This window comes from Vulpes lagopus, chromosome 16 (genome assembly GCF_018345385.1).
Source record: "Vulpes lagopus strain Blue_001 chromosome 16, ASM1834538v1, whole genome shotgun sequence".
NCBI classification, from domain to species: Eukaryota; Metazoa; Chordata; class Mammalia; order Carnivora; family Canidae; genus Vulpes; species Vulpes lagopus.
This window is the reverse complement of record NC_054839.1, coordinates 58,240,984-58,263,866: the sequence shown is the minus strand read 5'-3', so window position 1 is coordinate 58,263,866 and position 22,883 is coordinate 58,240,984. Positions and strand designations below refer to the sequence as shown.

Below are 22,883 nucleotides of genomic sequence, written 5' to 3'. Positions count from 1 at the left end.
TAAGTATGCAGTACAATAGCGTTAACTTTATGCCTGTTGTTGTATAGCAGATCCCTAGAACTTTTTCATTTTGCAAAACTGAAACTATATCCATTGAGCAATTTCCCCTCTACCCCTGTTTTTTAGCTCCTGGCAATCCCCATTCTACTTTCTGTTTTTAAGAGTTTGTTTTAGATACAGTCAAACCTCGTGGACTAGATACGTGGAATCATGCAGTATTTATCTTTTTTTGTGACTGGTTCATTTTAGTTAGTGTTATGTCTTCAAGATTCATTTTGTAGCATGTGTCAAGATTTCTTTTTTTTAAAAGTCTGAATATATTCAGTTATATGTATGTACAGCTTTTTAAATTTATTTTTTGTCTGTTGATGAACTTTCAGGTTTCTTTCTCTTGGCTATTTTCAATAATGTTGCAGTTAACATGGGTATGCAGGTACCTACTTGAGATACTGTTTTCAGTTATTTTGGATGTATACCTAGATAAATGGGGTTGCTGGATCATACGATGATATGGTATTTAATTTTCTGAGCACTGTTTTCTACAGTAGCTCCACTATTTTACATTTCTACCAACAGAGTTTAGGAGTTCCAATTTCTCCATTTCCACCAGTGCTTTTTTTTTTTATTTTGACATAATCCTTTATGGTGTGAGGTAATATCTTTCTGTGATTTTGATTTGTATTCCTCTAATGATTAATTAATAATAATGCACACCTATTCTTTTTTTTTTTTTTAGTTTTTTTTATTTATTTATGATAGTCACACAGAGAGAGAGAGAGAGGCAGAGACATAGGCAGAGGGAGAAGCAGGCTCCACGCACCGGGAGCCCGACATGGGATTCGATCCCGGGTCTCCAGGATCGCGCCCTGGGCCAAAGGCAGGCGCCAAACCACTGCGCCACCCAGGGATCCCATGCACACCTATTCTTACACTTGTTGGCCACTTGTATATTGCAATGGACTGAGGTTTATCTCCCACCTCGATTCACATGTTGAAACCCTAACTCCTAAATACTACGTTGAATAAAGTAGCAAGAGTGCATTTTTGCCCTTTTCCTGATCTTAGAAGGTAGCTTTCAATTGTTTGCCATTGAGTATGTTGGTTGTGGGTTTTTTTTTTTTTTTTTTAATATACGGCCTTTATTATGTTGAGGTAATTCTTTCAATTCCTAGTTTGTACAGTGTTTTTATAAAAGGATATTGAATTTTTTTCCGATGCTTACTCTGCATCAATTGAGACGATCATGTGGTTTTTGGTCTTGATTCTTTCTGTTAATGTGGTGAATTACTTTGTTTTTGGTATGTTGAACCATCCTTGCATTTCAGAAATAAATCCCATTTATTTATGATGTATAATCCTTTTAGTGTGTTACTGAAATTGATTGCTAGTGTTTTGTTGAGAGTTTTTGTATCAATATTCATCAAGGATATTGGTTAGTAGTTTTCTTATAATATCTTTGTCTGATTTTGGTGTCAATAATGGTCTCACTGAATGAGTTTGGAAGTGTTCCCGCTCCTCAGTTTTTTGGAAAGTTTGAGAAACATTGCTTTTCTTTAAATACTTGGTGGAATTCTTCAGTGATGTCCTTTGGTCCTGGCTTTTCTTTGTTGGGAGGTTTTTGACTACTGATTTGATCTCCTTGTAATATGTCTATTCAGATTTTTTTTTTTCTTTCAGGACTCATTTTTGGTTGATTATATGTTTCTAGGAATTTATCCATTTCTTTTAGGCTATCCAGTTTCTGGGAGCTATGTTGGCTGCTTTCTGCAGTATTACAAGTTACAAGTAGTGCTGTCCCAAGCTGCTGAGCTCTTTTTTATTCTGTTGTATCCCTCCCACTCCCAAAGGCAGTTAGAGTATGCTTTTCCCAGCTGGTCCTCCAAGTCAGGTGAGACAGAAACCAGTTGCTTTGTAGCCCCCTGAAATGCAGGAATGTTGGTTGTGGGATCTGCTCTCCCCTTTCCTCCCAAGGAGGAAGCAGGGCATTGGGCTATTTCTTTTGATCTTTAGCTGTGTAAGCCTAGGGGAGGCGCTGACTTGGATGAAATGAAATTGCTTTTCTTACCTGTTTCATTGCAGTTGAACTTCAGTAACTACAATTTCCTAACTGGTTTCTGACATTCTCATAAAGAGATTTATTCTCATAGAAGGGAATAAAAATTCAGATCACATATTGTTAAGTTAGTGTTTCTGTGGGAGAATTAGGTCTAGGACTTCCCATACTACCATCTTGCTGATGCCAAAATCCAGTTTTTTGGGGGGTGCTTTATTAAGTAGACATGTTTGATTATATCATTGGCCACTTAGTTGAGCTTAATCTCCAGGCCCCCTTTCCTCCCAGAAGGGTAGGCTGATAACAATGTGGCTCAAAGCTGCAAACCTCTAATCAAAGTGTTTGTCTTTCTGTCCTGGCCTGTGGCCTACCTGAGTCATTTCCTTTGTATTAACTAGAGGCCCACCATGAGTCACTTCAGTAGCATAAACTGTCAGTGTTAGTGGAAGGGTTTTTTTTTTTTTTCCTTAAGATTTTACTTATTTATTTGACAGAGCACAAGCAGAGGGAGAGGGAGAAGCAGGCTCCTTGCTAAATAAGCAAGCTCCCTGCTAAATAAGCAAGAAGCCCAATGCGAGGCTCAATCCCAGGACCTTGGGATCATGACCTGCACCGAAGGCAGACGTTTTAACCAACTGAGCCACTCGGGTGCTCCCATAGTAGGTTTAAAGGTTGCTTTCCAGACGCTGGGGACAAAGGCCTGCCAAGTTCTTTATACATACATATTGAATCTAATCACTTAATATAAAATTTGAAGTGTTTGAAGATGTACAAGGAAATATAAATCTCCCACCCACACCTGTTTTCTCAGCCACTCAGTTTTTCTCCATGGAAGTTAGTACTATTTTTTAAGTCATTTTTTTCATCTAAGTAACAGTTAATTCTCTTAAAAAAGTAATAGGTTATGTTTTTCCTCTCGCTATTGCCTTATTTTGAGGAATTGAAGTATTATTTTGTTTTCTTTTTTTTTATTTTTTTTATTTTGTTTTCTAAACAATAATGAATACAATACTATTCCTTTGCATTATGTCTTAAAATGAGTTTGTTACTGAAACACACTAGTTGCTGGGATAGAAAAGTGGAAATAGTCGTTTTTTGTTCTTGCTTTTTTCCCATGAAAGTCACACTTTCACCGCTCGCCCGGATTAAGAATACTATGTTCACTGTAAAAAAAATTGTGTCTGTGGGTGGAATGGTAACATAAAATAATAAAAATCTTATTTAACGTTTTCCCACCTTTTTTTCAGTTTGGGTGATTAGTAGCTGCACATTTAAACATACTTTATGTTGAAAAAACCCACATGATTGAGAATAGAATCTAGAGTTTTATATCATTTTTTTTCCCACATAACACTATTGAGATCATTCTTCTGTATCATTAAATAATCTTCATTAATATGATTTTACCATTTCTTTGCTTTTGCATGTTAGGATTATTTCCAGTTTTGTGCAATAAATAAACAAATCCATTAGATTATTTTGCTTTAAGGTTTTTTCTTAGTTTATTTTTAGAGGACTTAAAAGTTAATTATTTAGTATTTTTATTTTACCTTCTTATATTGGTCATGATAATAGCTAGGACTATTTTTTTTCTTTTTTTTTTTTTTTAGCTAGGACTATTTTAAGGTCAGTAGCTTTCTTTTTTTACTAACTTGCAGTAGGGCTAGAGCTTATAAAATCTTCAACTTTAATTCATTAGACTTTCTTTTTAAATATCAATCTTTTATGATTTTTAAAAACATTATTTTCTATTTTTTTAATTTATTCATTAGGGAGAGAGAGAGCACACACACACAAGTGCGTGAGCAGGGGAGGAGGAGGGGCAGAGAGGGAGGGAGAAGCAGACTCTGCTGAGGAGGGAGTCTAATGCAGGACTCAATTCCAGGACCCTGGAATCATGACCTGAGCTGAAGGCAGATGCTTAACCATCTGAACCACCCAGGTGCCCTAAAAGCATTCTTTAAATAATACTTTAATTGCCCTTCAGTTCTTAAGAAAAACACACAGGTTATATTTTTTATATATATGTATTTATATTAACTTATTTGATATAAGTTTTATATATATTTTTAATGTTTTACCCCTCACAGGTAAGATACTGTCTTCCTCTATGTTTTTATTTCTTTTCCATTCTTTCTTTTTTTTTTTTTTTTTAAAGATTTTATATATTTATTCATGAGAGACAGAGAGAGAGAGAGAGAGAGAGAGAGAGAGAGAGAGGCAGAGACACAGGCAGAGGGAGAAGCAGGCTCCCTGCGGGGAGCCCCATATAGAACTCCATCCCGGGACTCCAGGATCCTGCCCCGGGCCAAAGGCAGACACTCAGCCACTGAGCCAGGTGTCCCCCTTTTCCATTATTTCAAATGAACACTTACGTAGAGGGAGTATGCAGGAGTATAAGGAGAAAATCTTGAGGAAATTTAAAAATAGGAGTGGGGAATGATAGTCTGATACTGTGCATAAGTAGGTTTTAACATTTTATCGATGGATCCTGTATTTATCTTCCTAGGGTCCTGTATTAATAGGAAGTTCTCAAGGTGGAGTCAACATTGAAGATGTTGCTGCTGAGACTCCTGAGGCCATAGTTAAAGAACCTATTGATATTGTAGAAGGCATCAAGAAAGAACAAGCTGTCCGGGTATGTTATATGCTGAAAAATTTTTATCTAGCTTTATTGCATAATTGTAATACTTTAAAAAAAAGAAAGAGAATTAACTCTGAATAAGTGAAGTGATTGATGAAACTTTTTAAAAAATTTTTGAGTGTCAAGGCATGTTAATATTTTGTTTGAAATTGAAACTTTTAGAAGTAGCTACAATATTTTCTTTTTCCTTTCCATAAATATTTCAGTATTTGTCTTTAAAAGGTAAGGATTCTTTTAAAATGGCCACTATACCATTGTTACACCTAGTAAAATTGATAATAACTCCTTAATATCTTTACTTACCCAGTTATTCACATTCCCTTCTCAAGTTTTTCATTTTTTTTCTTTTATAATTTGTTTGAGTTGGGATCCATATAAGGTCTTTCATTGTTTGTGGTTATTTTCTCATAGGTCTTTTTCTAATTTATAGGTTTTCTTTCCCTTACTCTCTTTGTCCTTCCTCTTTCATTTCTTGAAGACACTGGGATGATTATACTTTATTATTTATCATAGTCTGAATTTTACATGCCCATGGTAGCATTTAATATGTTCCAGCCTCTCCTTTATTTCCTGTAAATTGTATGGAATGGTAGGGACACTGTCTTATACATCCCTGTGACAGATCAGTGATTTTATTTTTGGGGGCGGTTTATGGACTTTAGTGTCTGCACATACACAATAAATTTTGCCCACAATTTAACTAGTTTTCTGTGTGCTTCTTCCTCCTTTCTCTATCCACCCACCCTACTCTCCCCCCCCCAAAAAAATTAAAAAACAACCGTAAAGTTTAATATCATGGCCTGTGAGAGTTGTTTGGGAAGGTTGGTAAAACTGCTATTGAATTAAGTTGTTTAGTTTGGATATGAAAAATAAGTGACCAATTTTAAAAGAAAAGTTTCAATATTAAAGTTTGAAAGAAATTAGCATCTATTAGTGGAAACTATGTCAAAATAAACTTAGGATATTGAAGTACAGTAGAGCAGGAATTTTTGACCGGCACAGAGGTTTAAAGGAGATAGAGAAATTACTTTGGTAATGTCATTTAGGCAAGAGAATGGTATAAATCTTTAAAGGGGACAGAGATTTGATTCATTAGGTAATTATGTAAGAATGATGACTGGATAGTTAAATTTAGATAAGAAAGAATACTTGATTTACAAGAATACTTGAAGACATAATCTACTAAGGTTATAGCTTTTTTTTTTTTAAATTTATTTATTCATGATAGAGACACAGAGGGAGAAGCAAAGCAGGCTCCCTGTGGGGAGCCTGATGTGGGACTTGGTCCTGGGACCCTGGGATCATGCCCTGAGCAAAGGCAGACACTCAACCACTGAGGCACCCACGTGCCCCTAAGATTTTTGAGTGATGAATAGAAATAGTTACCTAGCACAGCATTCAACAAATTAATGTCATTTTGGGTTGATCAGCATTCTATTGTAATTCTCACATGTTTAGATCTAAATGGTGGATTATGACCTAGTGAAAATCTTTCTTAATGAAATAATATATTATTTATAATTTCTCATTTATTTCTTACTCTTTATTTGAAATAAGTCTTAACTGAAAATGATATTTCTTAGGTTTTTATTGGCGGTATTTGACTTTTTATAAAAATCATATTCACCCTTAAAGAATTTATGATTTTCTGTAATTGAAATTCAAATGTATTGCAGCCTTAGATAGAGCAGTTGGAAAAGAGTAAAACCTCCTCCATAGGGTTTTTGAGCAGTGACAGCAGTTAGAATAAACATATAGACATGTAGCTTCTCGTACCCGTGGTTCAGAATTGCTTATGCAACTTCAAAAATTATGGATGGCTTGGCTTGTTCCACTGTAGAACTTCGTGAACTAGAACTGCTGTGTTGGGACCTTGGGATATGTAATTAAAAAAAAGATCTCTTCAAGTATATCTAGCTAGGAATCTGCTCAAGACTAAACGCTTCTATTAGATTGGAAGCTTAAGTATATATATCTTTTGGTCTTTGCTTGTATTAGGTATTCAGTAGGTTTTTGAATTAATGCAGTTATACCGGTCCTCACTGCTTGGTAGATACTCTTCATAAATTACATAAAACACAAAATTGGGTGACTTAGTAATTTTGCTATCATTTGGACCATGGTGATTATCAGTCCACCTTTTATACGTTGTTTTAATAAAATATAAGCCTCTTCTTAGCCTTAGATTGCCATAAGGCTAGAGGCAGTATGGAATAAGCATTGGAACTGGAATCTAGGCAAATGGCGGGTCACTTGACCTCTCATTTGTAAAATGGGCATACTACTTACCATGTGAGAATTTTGAATAAAAAGTTTTGCGTAGGGGCACTTGAATGGCCCAGTTGGTTGAGTTTGGTTTGTCTCTGGTCCTGATCTCGGGGTTCCGAGATTGAGCCCCACGTCAGGCTCCCTGCTTACCAGCAAATCTGCTTCTTCCTCTGCCTCTGCCCCTCCCCTCCACTTGTGCACACGTGTGCACGTGCTCTCTTAAATAGAACATCTTTAGGAAAAGTTCTGTGTAACCGTTTAGTAATAGTAGTTGCTATTTCAGTCATTCATGTTTGACTACAAATGATTCATGCTTATCATTTTAATGATAAACTGTAAGTTTTTATATTTACAAGTATTTAGTGTTGATTGGTTATATGTAACATACCTACAATAAAGAGACAAATTGATTTCAGCTTGCACAGAAGATGGGATTTCCATCTAATATTGTGGACTCTGCAGCAGAAAATATGGTCAAGCTTTACAACCTTTTCCTGAAATATGATGCAACTATGGTAGAAATAAATCCAATGGTAGAAGATTCAGATGGAACTGGTAAGGTATCTTTTTAAATCAAATATTGATGATGTATTTATCTGTCAATCATATGTTTCACTAAGGAAGTTGAATTCATAAGGGAGTGAGCTCATTCCAATGTAGAAACTTATTTACTATAAGTAGAATGAATGTGAACAAGTATTAAAGATGCCTATTAAAACAGACACATTAAATATATATTTTTATACACATAGGGTGATAAAAGCTTCACTGTAGAATATAGGGGCTATAGCCCCATGGAGCAATTAAAATTAGTTAAAATGATATGTGATTAAAATATTCTGCAGTCGAACTAGTTACATTTCAACTGCTCAGTAGCTGCATGCAGTTACCACATTAGACAGCACACATATAGAATATTGCCATCATTGCAGAGATTCTTTTGGGCAGCGCTGATTAGAGAGTATCCAGTGTGGTAGTGAGTAAATGGCTATAGTTTTGGGAATTAGCCATCTGAGTGTCTCACAAGTTTCAGACTTTAAAGTCATCATGAATCTTTATTATGTAAAAGGTTGACTCTGATAGTTGAGTCCTTTTATATTTTTATCCACTGGAGAGGTAAGATTAGCTTTTCTTTTCTTTTGCATGTGTTTAAAGATTCTTAATTATCACACCTTCCATGCACAGTTATTTTAAAAATCTAAGTTGCATTATTGCAGCCTAGATTTTTCTTGATAACTTGTATTAACTACTTTTATTACTGTAATTTATTGGATTTGGTTTCAAGTCCCTTTGGACATTTTACTCTTAAGCATTTGTAGATCACCTTTCATTTTTATACTTCTGATTAGTTATATTCTTTATTATAGAAATTGATTTTTGGTTGGTCATTTATATGGTTATATAACGAATGAGTACTCTTGTGATCATATGGGTAGTTTATAAAACTGAAAAATTAAAATTTTTAGAAAGAGTAAAGACATATTTTAAGAATGCAGTGTTCAGTGAGGAAGAATTATTTGTATAAAACAGGTATTTCTTTTTTCCCCCTTATGTAATGCTAACATTGAAAGCAAGATTCCTGAATTATTTTCCTCTGTGAAATCCTGCAGCTATATTCTCTTGCTAAGAGAATGTCTTTATTTTCTTAAAAACCATTTTTTCCCTTTATATTTAGTTTCTCTTTTCTTTGTAGGCATTTCTATATGTATACATTTTAAAAGTATTTTATTTATTCATGAGAGACACAGAGTGCGAGGCAGAGACATAGGCAGAGGGAGAAGCAGGCTCCACGCAAAGAGCCTGATGTGGGACTCAATCCTAAGATCCCGGGATCACGCCCTGAGCTGAGGGCAGAGGCTCAACCGATGAGCCACCCAGGCGTCCCGCATTTCTATATATTAGAAGGATTTTTTGTTTCTAATTAACGGCATTGTATATTTATTTTAGAAATTTGCACCAAGAACTATAGGTAGGTTGGAAAAAACTCCTATAACCTCATTACCTAACACCATTGTAATATTTTAGTAGTTCATTTCAGTCAGTTCTGTAATTGAGATCATATTGTCTATTCAGTTTGTATTTTTCCCTTTTTAAATTTAAAACTACATAATAGAATCTTTTGATGTTAAATATTTTTCAATTTTTAGAAGCCTGCATATTATTTGTATGTAAATCTCTGAAGTCTTGATTATCTTTCATGTAGATTCTTAGAGGTAGAATTTTTGGGTCAAAGAGGAATAATATTGTAACATATGTTTGATTATTGGGTCAGATAATAACATTTTGAGATGTATTTTGCCAGATTGTTGTCTGGAAAATTTGTTCTAACATACAGAGTGTCCATTTTATTGCCTACTTGTGTTAGAAGTGAGTTTTATATTGGGTTTAAACTCTTTCAGTGATAACCAGGAAATGGTGTCTTATTTTTTCAATTCTTTGATTATTATTATTATTATTTTTAAAGATTTTATTTATTTATTCATGAGAGACAGAGACAGAGAGGCAGAGACACAGGCAGAGGGAGAAACAGGCTCCATGCAGGGAGCCTGACATGGGACTTGATCCCAGGTCCCCAGGATCATGGCCCAGGCCGAAGGCAGTGCTAAACCACTGAGCCACCCAGGCTGCCCTCTTTGATTATTTGTGATGTGAAATTTTCACATTTATTGGGCAGACATTTTCCTCCATAGACTGCACATTTTCTGTTGATGTCCTTTGGTAACCGTGTTAGTTTCCTGTGGTTTCTGTAACAAATTACTACAAACTAGGTGGCTTAAAATAACAGATACTTACTCTCAGAGCTTTAGAAGCCAGAAATCCAAAATGAGTGTCACACAGGTTCAAGGTGCTCCCTCTAGAGGTTCTAAGGAGCCTTCATTCCTTGCCTTTTGTAACTTCTTGCAGCATTTTGTGATCTGTGGCCATCTCATTCTAGTCTCTGCCTCTCTGGTCACATTGCCTCTTTCTCTTCTGTGTGTATCTAATCACCCTCTGCTTGTCTTTTATAAAGATACTTGTGATGTAACTTAGGGCCCTTTGAGATAACCCAGGATAATCTCCTTCCAAGATCTTTATTTTAATTACATCTCTGAACATTTTAAGGTAACATTCACAGGTTCTTATGTGTTAGGATCTGTGTATCTTTGGGTGGCTGTTATTCAGCCTATTATAGTACTCAAAGGAAACATGGATAGTTTTTCTTACTAATTTGATAAAGTCTTTATTGTTTGAAAATTTGTTTACATGATTTGAAGAATATTTTTATTGGACACAGAAGTCTAGCTTGGCATATCTTTTCTCATCACTTAAAATATTTTCTCCTGGCCCATTCTCTTTCCACTGTCACATGTTAGATAACTTCATGCTGTCTAACAGGTCACTGTTTTTTTCAGATTGGGTAGCTTCCAGATTCATTGATTCATTGATTCATTGATCCATCTCCAGCAAATATGTTGTTAAGCATAAGCATATCTATTGAATTTTTCACTTTACGTATTATACCTTTTAGTTCTAGATTTTCCATTTGGCTCCTTTCATAGTTTTATTTCCTCAAAGTTACCTATTTTGTCTTTTATTATGGCCATATTTTCCTTAAATATATTTAAATCCTTAAATATATTTAAATTCTTAAATATATTTAAAACAACTTTCATTTTTTTTAAAGATTTATTTATTTATTTCTTCATTTCAGTTCAATGCTTTGTGTAAAATAAATATGGCAAATGGTTCTAGGGTCTAGAGATAATTCTCTATTCAGAGAGTGGTAAAATAGATTTTTTTTAAGATTTTGTTTATTTATTCATGAGACACAGAGAGAGAGAGGCAGAGACACAGGCAGGGAGAAACAGGCTCCATGCAGGAAGCCTGACGTGGAACTCGATCCCGGGTCTCCAGGATCACACCCCGGGTTGCAGGCGGTGCTAAACCGCTGCGCCACCGAGGCTGCCCTAAAACAACTTTCAGAGTCCTCTGGTTCCAAATCTGGGTTGTGTTGGGTTTGGTTTTTCTTGATGCTTTTTCTCTATATGGGTGGTCATATTTTCCTGTTTTTCTTTCACCCATCTAGTGATTTTTTAGTTGTGCACTGGATATTTGGGGAGAGATGGAATTGTGTTTCTCAGAAAGAGTGTTGATTTTTGTTATTAGTAGTTAACTGGACTTCAAATTCTGTCTCTTGTGTTGAGCAGCTTGTGTTGAGGCGGAAATTGCTCAGTTCTTTCAGCCTTTTATCAGGGACAGCAAGGAGAATGTTGCAGTTATATTGGAATGAAGAAGAGATAATGCTCTGAAAGATGAAGTTGGGAGAGATGACCTTCATATTAGCCATTTAGGTAGAATGCTGGGGTTAAAACCTGATGAGAGTGGATTTAGGGGGGATAGTGGGAGAAAAAATTTGTACAATGAGTTTAGGCAAAGAAGTTGGCATATATAAATATTTTAGGTTTTGTGGGCTACATATGGTCTTAGTTCCTGCTTCTTTTCTTCATATCCCTGTTCTTCTCTTCCTACTTTTTCCCTTCTTTCTTCTTCACGACCCACTCAAAATACATAAAAATGTGAAACCTGTTCTTAGCTCACAGGCAATACAAAAAAGGCATAGGCTGAATCTGGCCCCTGGTTTATTTTATTTTATTTTATTTTTTTATTTATGATAGTCACAGAGAGAGAGAGAGAGAGAGAGAGGCAGAGACACAGGCGGAGGGAGAAGCAGGCTCCATGCACCGGGAGCCTGATGTGGGATTCGATCCCGGGTCTCCAGGATCACGCCCTGGGCCAAAGGCAGGCGCCAAACCGCTGCGCCACCCAGGGATCCCGGCCCCTGGTTTAAATGGACCATTCATTCAGGAATTTTTGCTGTATATGAAGAGAAGAGTAAGGGGGAAGAAGTGGCAAAATATTTTTTTCTTTCTTTTTTAAGATGAGAGAAATAACAGCATTTTGGCAAATTGTTGGGATTTAGCCAATAGAAAAGGGGCCAGTTGATAATGCAGAAAAGATAGAATTGTTGGAACAATGTCGTTAAGTAGGTAAGAAGAGGCAGTGGGGTCCAGGGTGCAAGTGAAGGGGTTAGCTAGGTGCATGGCTGGTTATTTTTTGGTAATTTTAAAACAAATTTGAAGTGTTTTTGAAGTTTTTTTTTTTTTCCCCTCTTTTATCTGTTATCTGCCTAGGATGGACGTAGAACTAGTAGCTTTGATGGAACAGTTTTAATTCCTAAATATTTTTTTTAATAACAATTTGGATACATAAAAATTTGTGAGCATAAATTGAAATACTTTCAATAAGTAACAAAACCTTTTTCCCCTAAATTAAGAACATTTGATTATTGGATTGTTTATTGTGTCTGTTTTGAAATTAAGATCACTTTCTTTTTTTTCCTTCAAAGTGCTGTGCATGGATGCAAAGATCAATTTTGATTCTAATTCAGCTTATCGCCAGAAGAAAATCTTTGACTTACAGGACTGGACCCAAGAAGATGAAAGGGAGAAAGGTGCAGCTAAGGCAAATCTCAACTACATTGGCCTTGATGGAAATATAGGCTGTCTAGGTACCCTGTGTTGTTATATTAAATTTGGATTGGCTGAGCTTAATTTATTTTCTTCGTGTTTGTTGTTTATATAAATCATTTTCCCTCTTGACAGTAAATGGTGCTGGTTTGGCTATGGCCACAATGGATATAATAAAGCTTCATGGAGGGACTCCAGCAAACTTTCTTGATGTTGGTGGTGGTGCCACAGTCCATCAAGTAACAGAAGCATTTAAACTTATCACTTCAGATAAAAAGGTAAGGGCAGAGCTTATGTTTTAGAATTTGAATGATGAGAAGCAACTTACTTGATTAGTAGATGTGGTCATTACAGTAGTAGAGCATTAAAATTCAAAAGACCTAATTAGTTTGGAAAAAGTTGCTGAAATCAATGCAATAAAAATTAACTAGAAAAAAGGATAAAATTTCTCACAGTAATTTAGAAAACAAGATGAAAATATATTAGATGGTATTAGGTAATACTGTAAATGGTAGTGATCAGGAATGGGAGCCATTCCTGTGGAAAACTGCTGGAGATGTTACTTGATCACAAGAGCCCAGAAATCTGGAAAATCTATAAAGCTACAAGGAAGAGAATTAAAATTACCTTTAAGTCTATCCAGAGAGAATTTTTGTTACTATTGATCATTTTTTTTAACTTATTAATGCTTGTATATTTCACACACACACACACACACATTCATACACACATTCCCTGTCTTTCTCTCTCTCCTTCTGTTTGCATATATATCTTTATAGAAACAAACTTATTAAGATATAATTCACATGCCATAAAGATATGGCATAAGATACAATTCCCATCCATAAATATTTAATCTTTCAGAATCACATATTTTGAGTTTTTTGGCTAGCATATCTTGAAACACTTTTTGCATTCACTGAGGTGTTCTTCTAAAACACTCATTTTAATGTTTGCATAAATCTTTCACATATTGATAGGCCATAAATTAGAACTATGATTTTATATGTAATTATCAGAATACAAGGGATTTGAAACATCATGATCCAAAAGATATACAGATTATTAATCATTTTTTATTTTTATTTTTATTTATTTTTTCAATCATTTTTTTAAAGAAGTGTATCTACTATGTGGCCATTGTGGGTTTTGTAAGACTTAAGGAAAAAAAGGATAGTGGCTTCTGTGGAACCAGTTTTACTGAATTTAGAACTGAGAATTGCTCATTGGTAAAGATCGTTTCTTTCTGTTCTTTCTTTTGTTTTCTTTTTCTTTTCTTTTTCTTTTCTTTTCTTTTCTTTTCTTTTCTTTTCTTTTCCTTTTCCTTTTCCTTTTCCTTTTCCTTTTCCTTTTCCTTTCCTTTCCTTTCCTTTCCTTTCCTTTCCTTTCCTTTCCTTTCCTTTCCTTTCCTTTCTTTCTTTTCTTTTCTTTTCTTTTCTTTTCTTTTCTTTTCTTTCTTTTCTTTTCTTTTCTTTTCTTTTCTTTCTTTTCTTTTCTTTTCTTCTTTTCCTTTCTTTTGCCTCTTCCCATGGCTGGCATAGTATTCAGTGCATGCAGAGGTCATTAATAAGTATTTACCATTGATGATGCTGACAATGTACATTTTTACTTATGGTGTTAGACTCTAGAATTGTTTTTAAAAAATCTATTTTAGGGATGCCCGGGTAGCTCAGCGGTTGAGTCTCTGCCTTTGGCTCAGGTCGTGATCCTGGGGTTCTGGGATTGAGTCTTGCATGGGGCTTCCCACAGGGAGCCTGCTTCTCCCTGCCTGTGTCTCTGCCTCTCTCTCTGTGTCTCTCATGAATAAATAAATAAAATCTTAAAAAAAAAAATCTATTTTACCACTCTCTGCACCTAGAGAATTATCTCTAGACCCTAGAATCATTTGCCATATTTACTTTACACAAAGCATTGAACTGAAATGAGAAATAAAAGTGCTTTATTTTCCTTTTTTAATAACCATTCAAAAATAAGTCTTATTGGAATTATATTTTTATAGCTTCTTTTGGCATAAACTCTAAAAGAGTATAAAAGAGTTTTTTCATACTTATATATATTTATATAAATAATTACTAATTATTTAACTGTTGAGTACTTACTAAGGAACTAGAATTCTAATTATTTTTTTAAGTATGACTTTTAAGTCTAGGTACAAGAGTGGAGAATAGCAATGAAGAGTTCCAGTATTGTGGACTGACAGGAAGGGCATTAGAATTGGAAACAGGCCCGGAATCCAGGGAGACAATGTGGATAGCATTGAAGTAGCTGTATACTTATTATGTCTCCGTGTGTTGGACACTGTACTTGGATTTGAGAATACATGGTTACTTTGCTCAAGGCATTTATAGTCTGACTGGGGTGATAAACTGAGTATAGTGCTGTGGAAGAACAGAAGTCAGAGCTGGTAACTAGTAGAATCAGGCAGCCCTTCACTGCATGAATGATCCCTTGAGTTGTCTTGAGAAATTGAATAAATTAAGCAAGAGGAAGAAAATATACAAAGGCATATAGAGTTCAAAAAAGACGATTATGTTTATGGAATAGTAAGATGCTTATGTGTGAGAATACAGCATTATTGGAATGAATGATTAATGTTGTCAAATGGAGACCACATTGTAAAGATCTCTGTATCTGTAGTTAGGACATTTGGATTTTAACTCCCTTACCCTAGTCCATACATGGCATATATGTAAATATGTCCCCTACTTTTTTGTTTATTCTTTTACATTTTTTAAGAGAAGGTAACTCTGCTAGTAGAGGATGCAATGGAGAGTAGGGAGACACTGCCAGGAGAGATAATTTGGTTATTACACCTGCTTATTAAAAAATATGAAGAGGTCTGACAAAAGTAGTGTCAGTAAGAAAAAAGCAAAGAACCCTAATTTAGAGGCATTTCTGAGACAGAATCATTAAATTCATTTTTTCCCTTTTTTGTTGGAGGGCCATGGAGAAGGGTTTGTTAGATTAACATTAGGACTTTTGGTTGGGGAGAATCATTGGGTGGTGATGCTTTTTGTACAGTCAGAGGGAAAGTAGAGAAATGGATATTTCTGAATGAATGTGTTAAGTTTGATTGTGGTGACTGTATCTAGCAGGCGATTATAAGGTTACTGTACTTCCTATAATAGTTGTATATATATGAGAGTCCTTGGTGCTTTGAGAAAAGTTGAAGTGTTAGGAGTTGGTAAGATGATCCATGTGAGTGAGATGAGAAAACCAAGAATGGGTTTCTGAAGGATTGAATAGAGGAGGAAGACACAATAAAAGAACAAATTGACAGGTGCAGATCCAGAGAGAGCGATGACATCTAAGGCCAAGGTGGAGAGTTTTGAGAAGTAAGGGATGGGCAGCAGTGTCCATCTATAGGAGTGATCATGTAGAGTAAGGACTGAAATAATGATTGGGAACCCTACCAAGAGTAGGGAAGAAGGGGGCAGAGACCAGCTTGTAGTGGCTTGAACTGTCATCAGGAATTGAGGCAGTGGAGACATCCAGGAGGGATTACCCTTTCAGGGTTCTTTTCTTTTCTTTTCTTTTCTTTTCTTTTCTTTTCTTTTCTTTTCTTTTCTTTCTCTTTTCTTTTCTTTTCTTTTCTTTTCTTTCTCTTTTCTTTCTTTTCTTTCTTTTCTTTTCTTTTCTTTTCTTTTCTTTTCTTTTCTTCTTTCTTCTTCTTCTTTTCAGTTTTATTTATTAATATGAGAGAGAGAAGAGAGCATGAGCAGGGAGGAGGGGCAGAGGGAGAGGGAGAAGCAGATTCTCTGGAGTGTGGAGCCTGATGCTTGGCTAAATCCCAGGACCCAGGGATCTTGACCTGAGCCAGAGGCAGGTAACTGAGCCACCCGGGTGCCCCTAGGGTACTTTTTCTGAAGGCACAGGAGGACCTAGAATTAGCAGTTGAATGGAGGTAGGGTTGAGGAGAGCTGTTTAGTGTGTATTTCCTTGCTTGTTTGTTTAGAAGACCAAGAATATGAGCTGTTTGTAGTTGGAGAGAGAAGGGATTTTAGGAGTGAAGACTTGGAGGAGATACAATACAGTAATGAGGTGGTGAGATTAGTTTTAGAGAGGAGGTTAACTCCTTCCTTGAGGTATCATAGGAGAAAGGAAGATCGATCTCATGCTAAAAATTAGAGCTTGAAGTCAGATAGGAGTCTTATGAAGAAAGTGAGAGGTATGAGGCAGATCGTTAAAGGAAGGATTGTTTTCCTTGGATGAGTAAACTGATCGGCTGGCATCATCCAAGTGTGCATTATTTGAAGGAATGGCAGAGGCAGACTGGTCTTGAGAGGAATGGATATGGGGAAATTAAGCATGCAGGTAGCAGTATCCTTGTGCTCAGCCACAGGTTCCAGGCCCTGTAGTGAAGAAAGCCAGATCTGCTGAGAGCTGAGAGTCTTGGAGATTAGAACAAGGTTGAGAGACTAGAGGCTTTTAAGAGGAAAAGACTGGGTTTGATGGAGTTAAAAGTGAGAGGTGTTACAGACAAAAGGAGAGGAGGTTAAGCAGAGAGTGGGATTTATACACTCAGTATTCTAGAAACCTTCATTGTGGTCATCAAGGATTTAGCCTTGGTGTCATTATTTGAAATGAACTGGAAGTAAAAGTAACATGGTAGTGATCCAGTAATTTTAAGGCTGGAGTGTTAGATGATGTCTGTGGTACATATTGAAGCTATCCGGAATGCAGTGGGAGGGAAGAAGAGAGGAAGGTGTCAAGGTCACTATGAGATCTAGTCTATTTCTTAATTTTTTTAAAGATCTAGAAATAATATTTGTAAGAATAAGGAATGAATAGTATAGTTTGGTGTGTTTCAACCTTTTTAATGTCAGATCATTCACAGAAAAGGTAGAAGAGTAGATAGATGGAGAAGGTTGCCTGTAGTCGGAGGCCAGTAGATGAAGGTAGATGGAGAAGGTTGCCTGTAGTCGGAGGCCAGTGGTGCAGAGGTGCTAGCTGTCCCAGAACCTTCCTAGCTGCCCTAAGAGTAGAGGGGAACAGTATCTTGGTATGTCTGTAACCCATTTGTATTTCACTAGTTGGAAGCTCTGTTGTAGGTGAGTAAACTAAGACACTTTTTGGGGGGTGTAAGTGATAGAAGGACGGTGATTCAGACTATCAGTGATGTAAGAATGCTGATCCAAACAGGCCTGAAGTTTAGATGTCAAGTGAAGCTAGGAGTGGGTATTCAAGAGAAGCTGAGTGATTCTGAGGTTCTGCTTTGTGTGAGGATTTGGTTGAGCTGATGGGGATAAATGAAGAAGAACATTAAATTGGAGATCTTGCATGTGATGTTATCTTTTATCATGATCTGGGGCAGTCATGTTGGTGAACGGCGATGTTTCATAGGAAACACGTAAATGGAATCCCCAGGGAATCCTGTTCATATGGGACAGGAGAGAAGAGACTATGAGCCAGGTGTTGAAATCACCCAAGTTGGGGAGAATAAGTTCTGATTTTAGAGAATAAGTCTCTCTAAAAGAGCTGCAGAGGATGTGATGGTCAGGCCTGAAAATAGTACCATGGAATTAACTTGTACCATAAAGTACAGACACTAGTATTTTCTTGAGAAGGAAGGTCATATACTCCTTGCTTTTAAATTTTAATCTACGAAAACCATTTTATTCACAGGTACTGGCTATTCTGGTCAACATTTTTGGAGGAATCATGCGGTGTGATGTTATTGCACAGGGTATAGTTATGGCAGTAAAAGATTTGGAAATTAAAATACCTATTGTGGTACGGTTACAAGGTGAGTGTAAAAGATGTCTTGGACTTGTCTGTGAACTCTGATTGTTTAAAAGTTCATAATTCCAAGGAGTTAGTTCATTTAAAATACAGTTTTCAAATAGCTGTATCTTTTAAATGAAAATGTTATATAATAGAAATTTTTAAAGTGTGAGTTCACAAAAATTTTCTCACGTTGGGGCAAAATTGTTTATCATTTTGCGTGGTATAATTTAGTATGTTATTTATTTGTTGTGCTTTGTCTTGAATTCTGACCTGCCTGAGTTACCAGTGACATGGTAAGGCAAGATATTTCATGAGGTAATTCCAGACTTCTACAGTACTTTCTTTGGTTTTAGAAACATTTATATTAAATAATGGGAAGTTACTTCTATGTTGAAATTTCACACTGTGACCAACATTTTAAATGATTTTGTGTATATATTTAAAACATCTTTATATTTGCCTAAATCATTTCCAGGTACAAGAGTTGATGATGCCAAGGCACTGATAACAGACAGTGGACTTAAAATTCTTGCTTGTGATGACTTGGATGAAGCTGCTAAAATGGTAAAAAGGCTATGTTAATCTAAGGACACAAATTTGCAAAGTGTGTAAGATGGAGATACAAGTATAAGGTGCTCAGTGCTCCTAATATTTAGTAGAAATACTCAGTATTAGCAATATTAGCTGATTCATTTTAGAATCTAAGTTAGTTTCATTTATTTATTTTTATTTTTTAAGAAGATTTTATTGAGAGAGAGCGAGCATGAGTGGGGAGTAACAGAAGGGCATGCAGATTCCCTGATGAGCATGGAGCCTGACGTGAGGCTCATCCCCAGAACCCTGAGATCAGGACCTTGCTGAATGCAGACGCTTAACCAAGGCACCCCTTATTTATTTATTTTTAAAGGAAGTTTTGTTTTATATAAATATTACATGGTTCCAAAGTCAAAACTAAAGCAAGGTATATGCAGAGAAACTAACTTTTCTACTTATTCCGATTTCTTCCACACATGACCAGCTTTTTAAAGAAGTTTTTAGTCTATCCTTCTACTTTTTAAAAATGATAAGGAAATATTTAATGTATGTGTATACATCTATATTATAGCTCTGCTTTCTCACATTGTATGATGGTAAGATATTTTATCTCATTGCTTTTACTTAATAATCTGTCTTGGACCACACACCATAGTAGACATACAGGTATTTTTAAATGAGAACTTTTGATTCTTTCCTACCTTTGTTTATAGACATTTCATGGAATACTCTGGGGCTATATGGTTTAATCAGCAATAAGCTTTTGAGACTTGCTGAGTTAGCGTGAAGTCATTTCGTAAAAATAATGGGGTCCTAACGTCCTTCTTTGGGACATACTTTGGGAAAGTATTTACTAGTAAATAAAAACTACACTTTAGTATTAGAGAGATTTATACTCAATCCTGAGTTTAAAATTTTGAGCAAGGGAACGCTAAAGCAAAAGTGTTTCAGAGAGCTTTGTGGACATGGGGAAAAAAGTAGAAGAATCAATCAAATCTTGATCAAACAGACCATGAAAGATAAAAGTGAACAGTTGGTTTAAGTTGTGACTGCAGTGTTTTTCTACTGATTATGAGATTATGGAAGTTATGACAGTATTAATAGTGTGATAATGATAGTAGCAACTGCTGCCACTTATTTATTGTGCATGCAATGCTAAGCTTTTTTTTCTGGTTTTATCTTGTTATGAATTTGGTTATATAATTTCTGTTTTTATAGATGTGGAAACAGAGGCTGAATAAATGAACTTATTCATCAAGGTCATATGTCATAAACATCAGAGTGGGATTTGAACCCAGGGGGCCTAACTGAAACCCTCTGCTGCTCTCTTCAGCAGGAGGGAGGCTGAATCTGTGTTTGGTTTTAGACATGTTTAATTTTGATATTTTGTATGGTACCAGCTGGCTATTCTCAGACAGACTGTAGAGACAGCATTGGAATTCAGCTTGACAGAAAGCGAAATACTAACTCCTGGACCTAAGCTCCTATCCCGATATTGCAAGTTAAGATTGTATACGTATTATTTGAACACTTTTAATTAGATGTGCTTTGTATTATGTGATGTCCAACTAAGACACTGTTTCTGCCTTTAAAATAGATAAAATTTAGGCAATAAAAAAAGAGGTATATACATATGTGTGTATATATATGTATATATATATATTTCGATATATACGAAATCAGAAGGTGTTGAACTGGGGCATGAGTTATGAAGTATGTCAGATTTGACTATCCTTCAAGAGTGGGACATGCTTATGAGAGTGTGAAGTGGAATATAACCATGTAAGACTAGCCCAGATGTTTTAAGTGAAAAAGATTGAACATGCATTAATTTCACATTTACTAGTAGTTCTGATTTTATGGTTTTGTGGAAATAAGAGAGAAAGCTGCTTTGTTTTTTCCTTTCAGGTTGTAAAGCTCTCTGAAATAGTGAACTTAGCCAAGCAAGCCCAGGTGGATGTGAAATTTCAGTTGCCAATCTGATCTGAGAACCCAATGGATGGCTGGAGGTGTTAAATGTGCTATAATCGTTAAAAATACTGTGTTCTTTATTATTATTGTTCCTTTTCTCTTTAGTGTGTGGAGATTGTAATTGCCAGCTAGGCACAAAAACTTAAAAGCATTTGGTCTGCATTTAATTCTACTGTTCAGAGTGGGCTGTTTGTATAAAGAATGTGTAATGCAGTGATCTAGTTTGTTTTGTTGCAGCTTTCTTTTTCACTTCTATAGAATGTCATTTGCAATATGCCAGTTTACTGTTAGTTTCAACATTCTTCATTGATAAGAGTCCTATGAATAAAATAAATATGAAGATAAAGCTTTATTCTTTAGTGTTAGAAATATATTATATCTAATAACTAGGCTCATTAGTAGAGCAATGTATTAAAACAATGTTTTATATAAGAAGTGTTTATCTTCAACACCAAATACCTAAGTATATCAATTACTATTTATAAACAGAGCTTTCAAACACTCCCCAGAATATTCTTTTAAGTATGTCAGTGAAGTAACTTGTTATTTGAACATTGTTTTAATCATTATAAAACACTGATTACTGTAAGTCTTCATGATCCTGTGGTGTTGATAAGAACCAGTAGGTTTGTATCAAATAAAGGTATATTCACTAAGGACTTGGCAGACAAAATTAACGATGTCAATTTAAGTTAATAAAAATCTCCCAATGTGACTTGGATTAATGTTTTTTCTTTTTTTCTTTTCTAAGTAAGCACAGTAGATGGTGATGTGTCCATCTTTGCGCTAAATATCTTCAAGGACCTGAGTTGTAGATCATGTATTGGGGCATGACATTACATACTGTGGAACTACCTACGGATATTTCCTTTGAATTCTGATATTTATCTGTGTACCATCTGGTACCTTCTTTAAAAAGATGTTTTCCTTTGTGTCCCTTTGTGTGTGTGTGTGTGTGTGTGTGTATTAATCTTTCTTTCACTGCTTAGAACAGTTGATATTTAACTGTTAACAGTGTTAATATCATGGAAAGAAATACCAGCCACATGGTAGACTATGTAACCGTAATGGCTAATATGAGAACTTTTACCTGTTTTGATGTTTTTAACATGTGTTCAGATATATATTCTAGGAGACATCGGATAGCATAGTGATGAGCACAGAATTTGAAAGTTGTCTGGTTTGAATCTTGGCTCCACTACTTATATGAATTTAGACCAGTTTTTAAATTTCATTGTATCTCAGTTTCTTTAGCTCCTTTCTCATCCTGACTAGAATTATTTGGTGGGGAAAGGGAGATAGAGACATAGGACAGCAGGTGGTGGAGGGGGAGGGAGAAAGAGGAAGAGACATCATATAAAGAGAATATATACAATATATATTTAAACCAACTATACATATATCATTATCTGTCAGTCTGCCCTTCCTGTTTGTATATTAAAAGACTAAATTAGAGCCATTAAATCATTGAAAATTGTCCAAGCCTTTGGCTTTCAATTAATAATAAAAATTCTAAAGAATGTCAGCCAATGATGAACTCAGAAAAGACTGGCATTTTGTATTAGTTGGGGTCTACTCAGGAATTTAAAATAATGCTTGGTATTTGGGAGAGGATATGATAAAGGCTGTTGGTAATACTAGTGTTTCAGTTACCTGTTCTTGCGTAATAGAATACCCTAAAACTAGGTGCTTTTCAAACAACATTTGTTATCTCATAGTTTCTGTGGGTCAGAAATTTGGAAGCAGTTTAGGTAGATGGTGGTTTTGGTACTGCAGTTATTTGATGACTTGATTAGGGCTAGAGGACCTACTTCCAAGATGCCTTTCTCACATGGCTGTTGGCCAAGCGCCTCAGTTTCTCTTGATGTGGGCCTGTCAGCAGGGCTGCTTGAATATCCTTGTGACATGGTAGCTGGCTTCCCCCAGAGCCAGTGATCCAAGGGGACAAGAGCAAAGCGACATTGCCTTTTGTGTTCTCATTTCTTTGTTCTTTGTCCTTTCTGCCACACTCTGTGTTAGACATGAGTCACCAAGTCCAGGCCACAAGAGGAAGGGAATTCAGCTCCATTCTCAAAGGGAGAAGTATCAAAGAATTTGTTGACATATTTTCAAACTATCACAACACATGTTGGGAAGCTGAAAGAGCAAACTGGATGCTGAATTAACTCAGAGATTAGTT

The 22,883-nt window shown here is 35.7% G+C and overlaps 1 protein-coding gene across 1 annotated transcript in view; it reads left to right on the top strand.

The window, feature by feature from the left end:
• SUCLA2 (succinate-CoA ligase ADP-forming subunit beta) overlaps positions 1 to 21,425 on the top strand; it is a 44,701-nt gene extending 23,276 nt beyond the window's left edge. The window contains exons 5-11 of the mRNA XM_041731307.1: positions 4,563 to 4,691; positions 7,382 to 7,520; positions 12,352 to 12,513; positions 12,608 to 12,750; positions 18,098 to 18,218; positions 18,675 to 18,763; positions 20,642 to 21,425. Coding sequence (XP_041587241.1) covers positions 4,563 to 4,691; positions 7,382 to 7,520; positions 12,352 to 12,513; positions 12,608 to 12,750; positions 18,098 to 18,218; positions 18,675 to 18,763; positions 20,642 to 20,716 — 858 coding nt within the window. The 3' untranslated portion in view covers positions 20,717 to 21,425. The remainder of the gene's footprint in view (positions 1 to 4,562; positions 4,692 to 7,381; positions 7,521 to 12,351; positions 12,514 to 12,607; positions 12,751 to 18,097; positions 18,219 to 18,674; positions 18,764 to 20,641) is intronic.
• Positions 21,426 to 22,883: the final 1,458 nt, after the last annotated feature.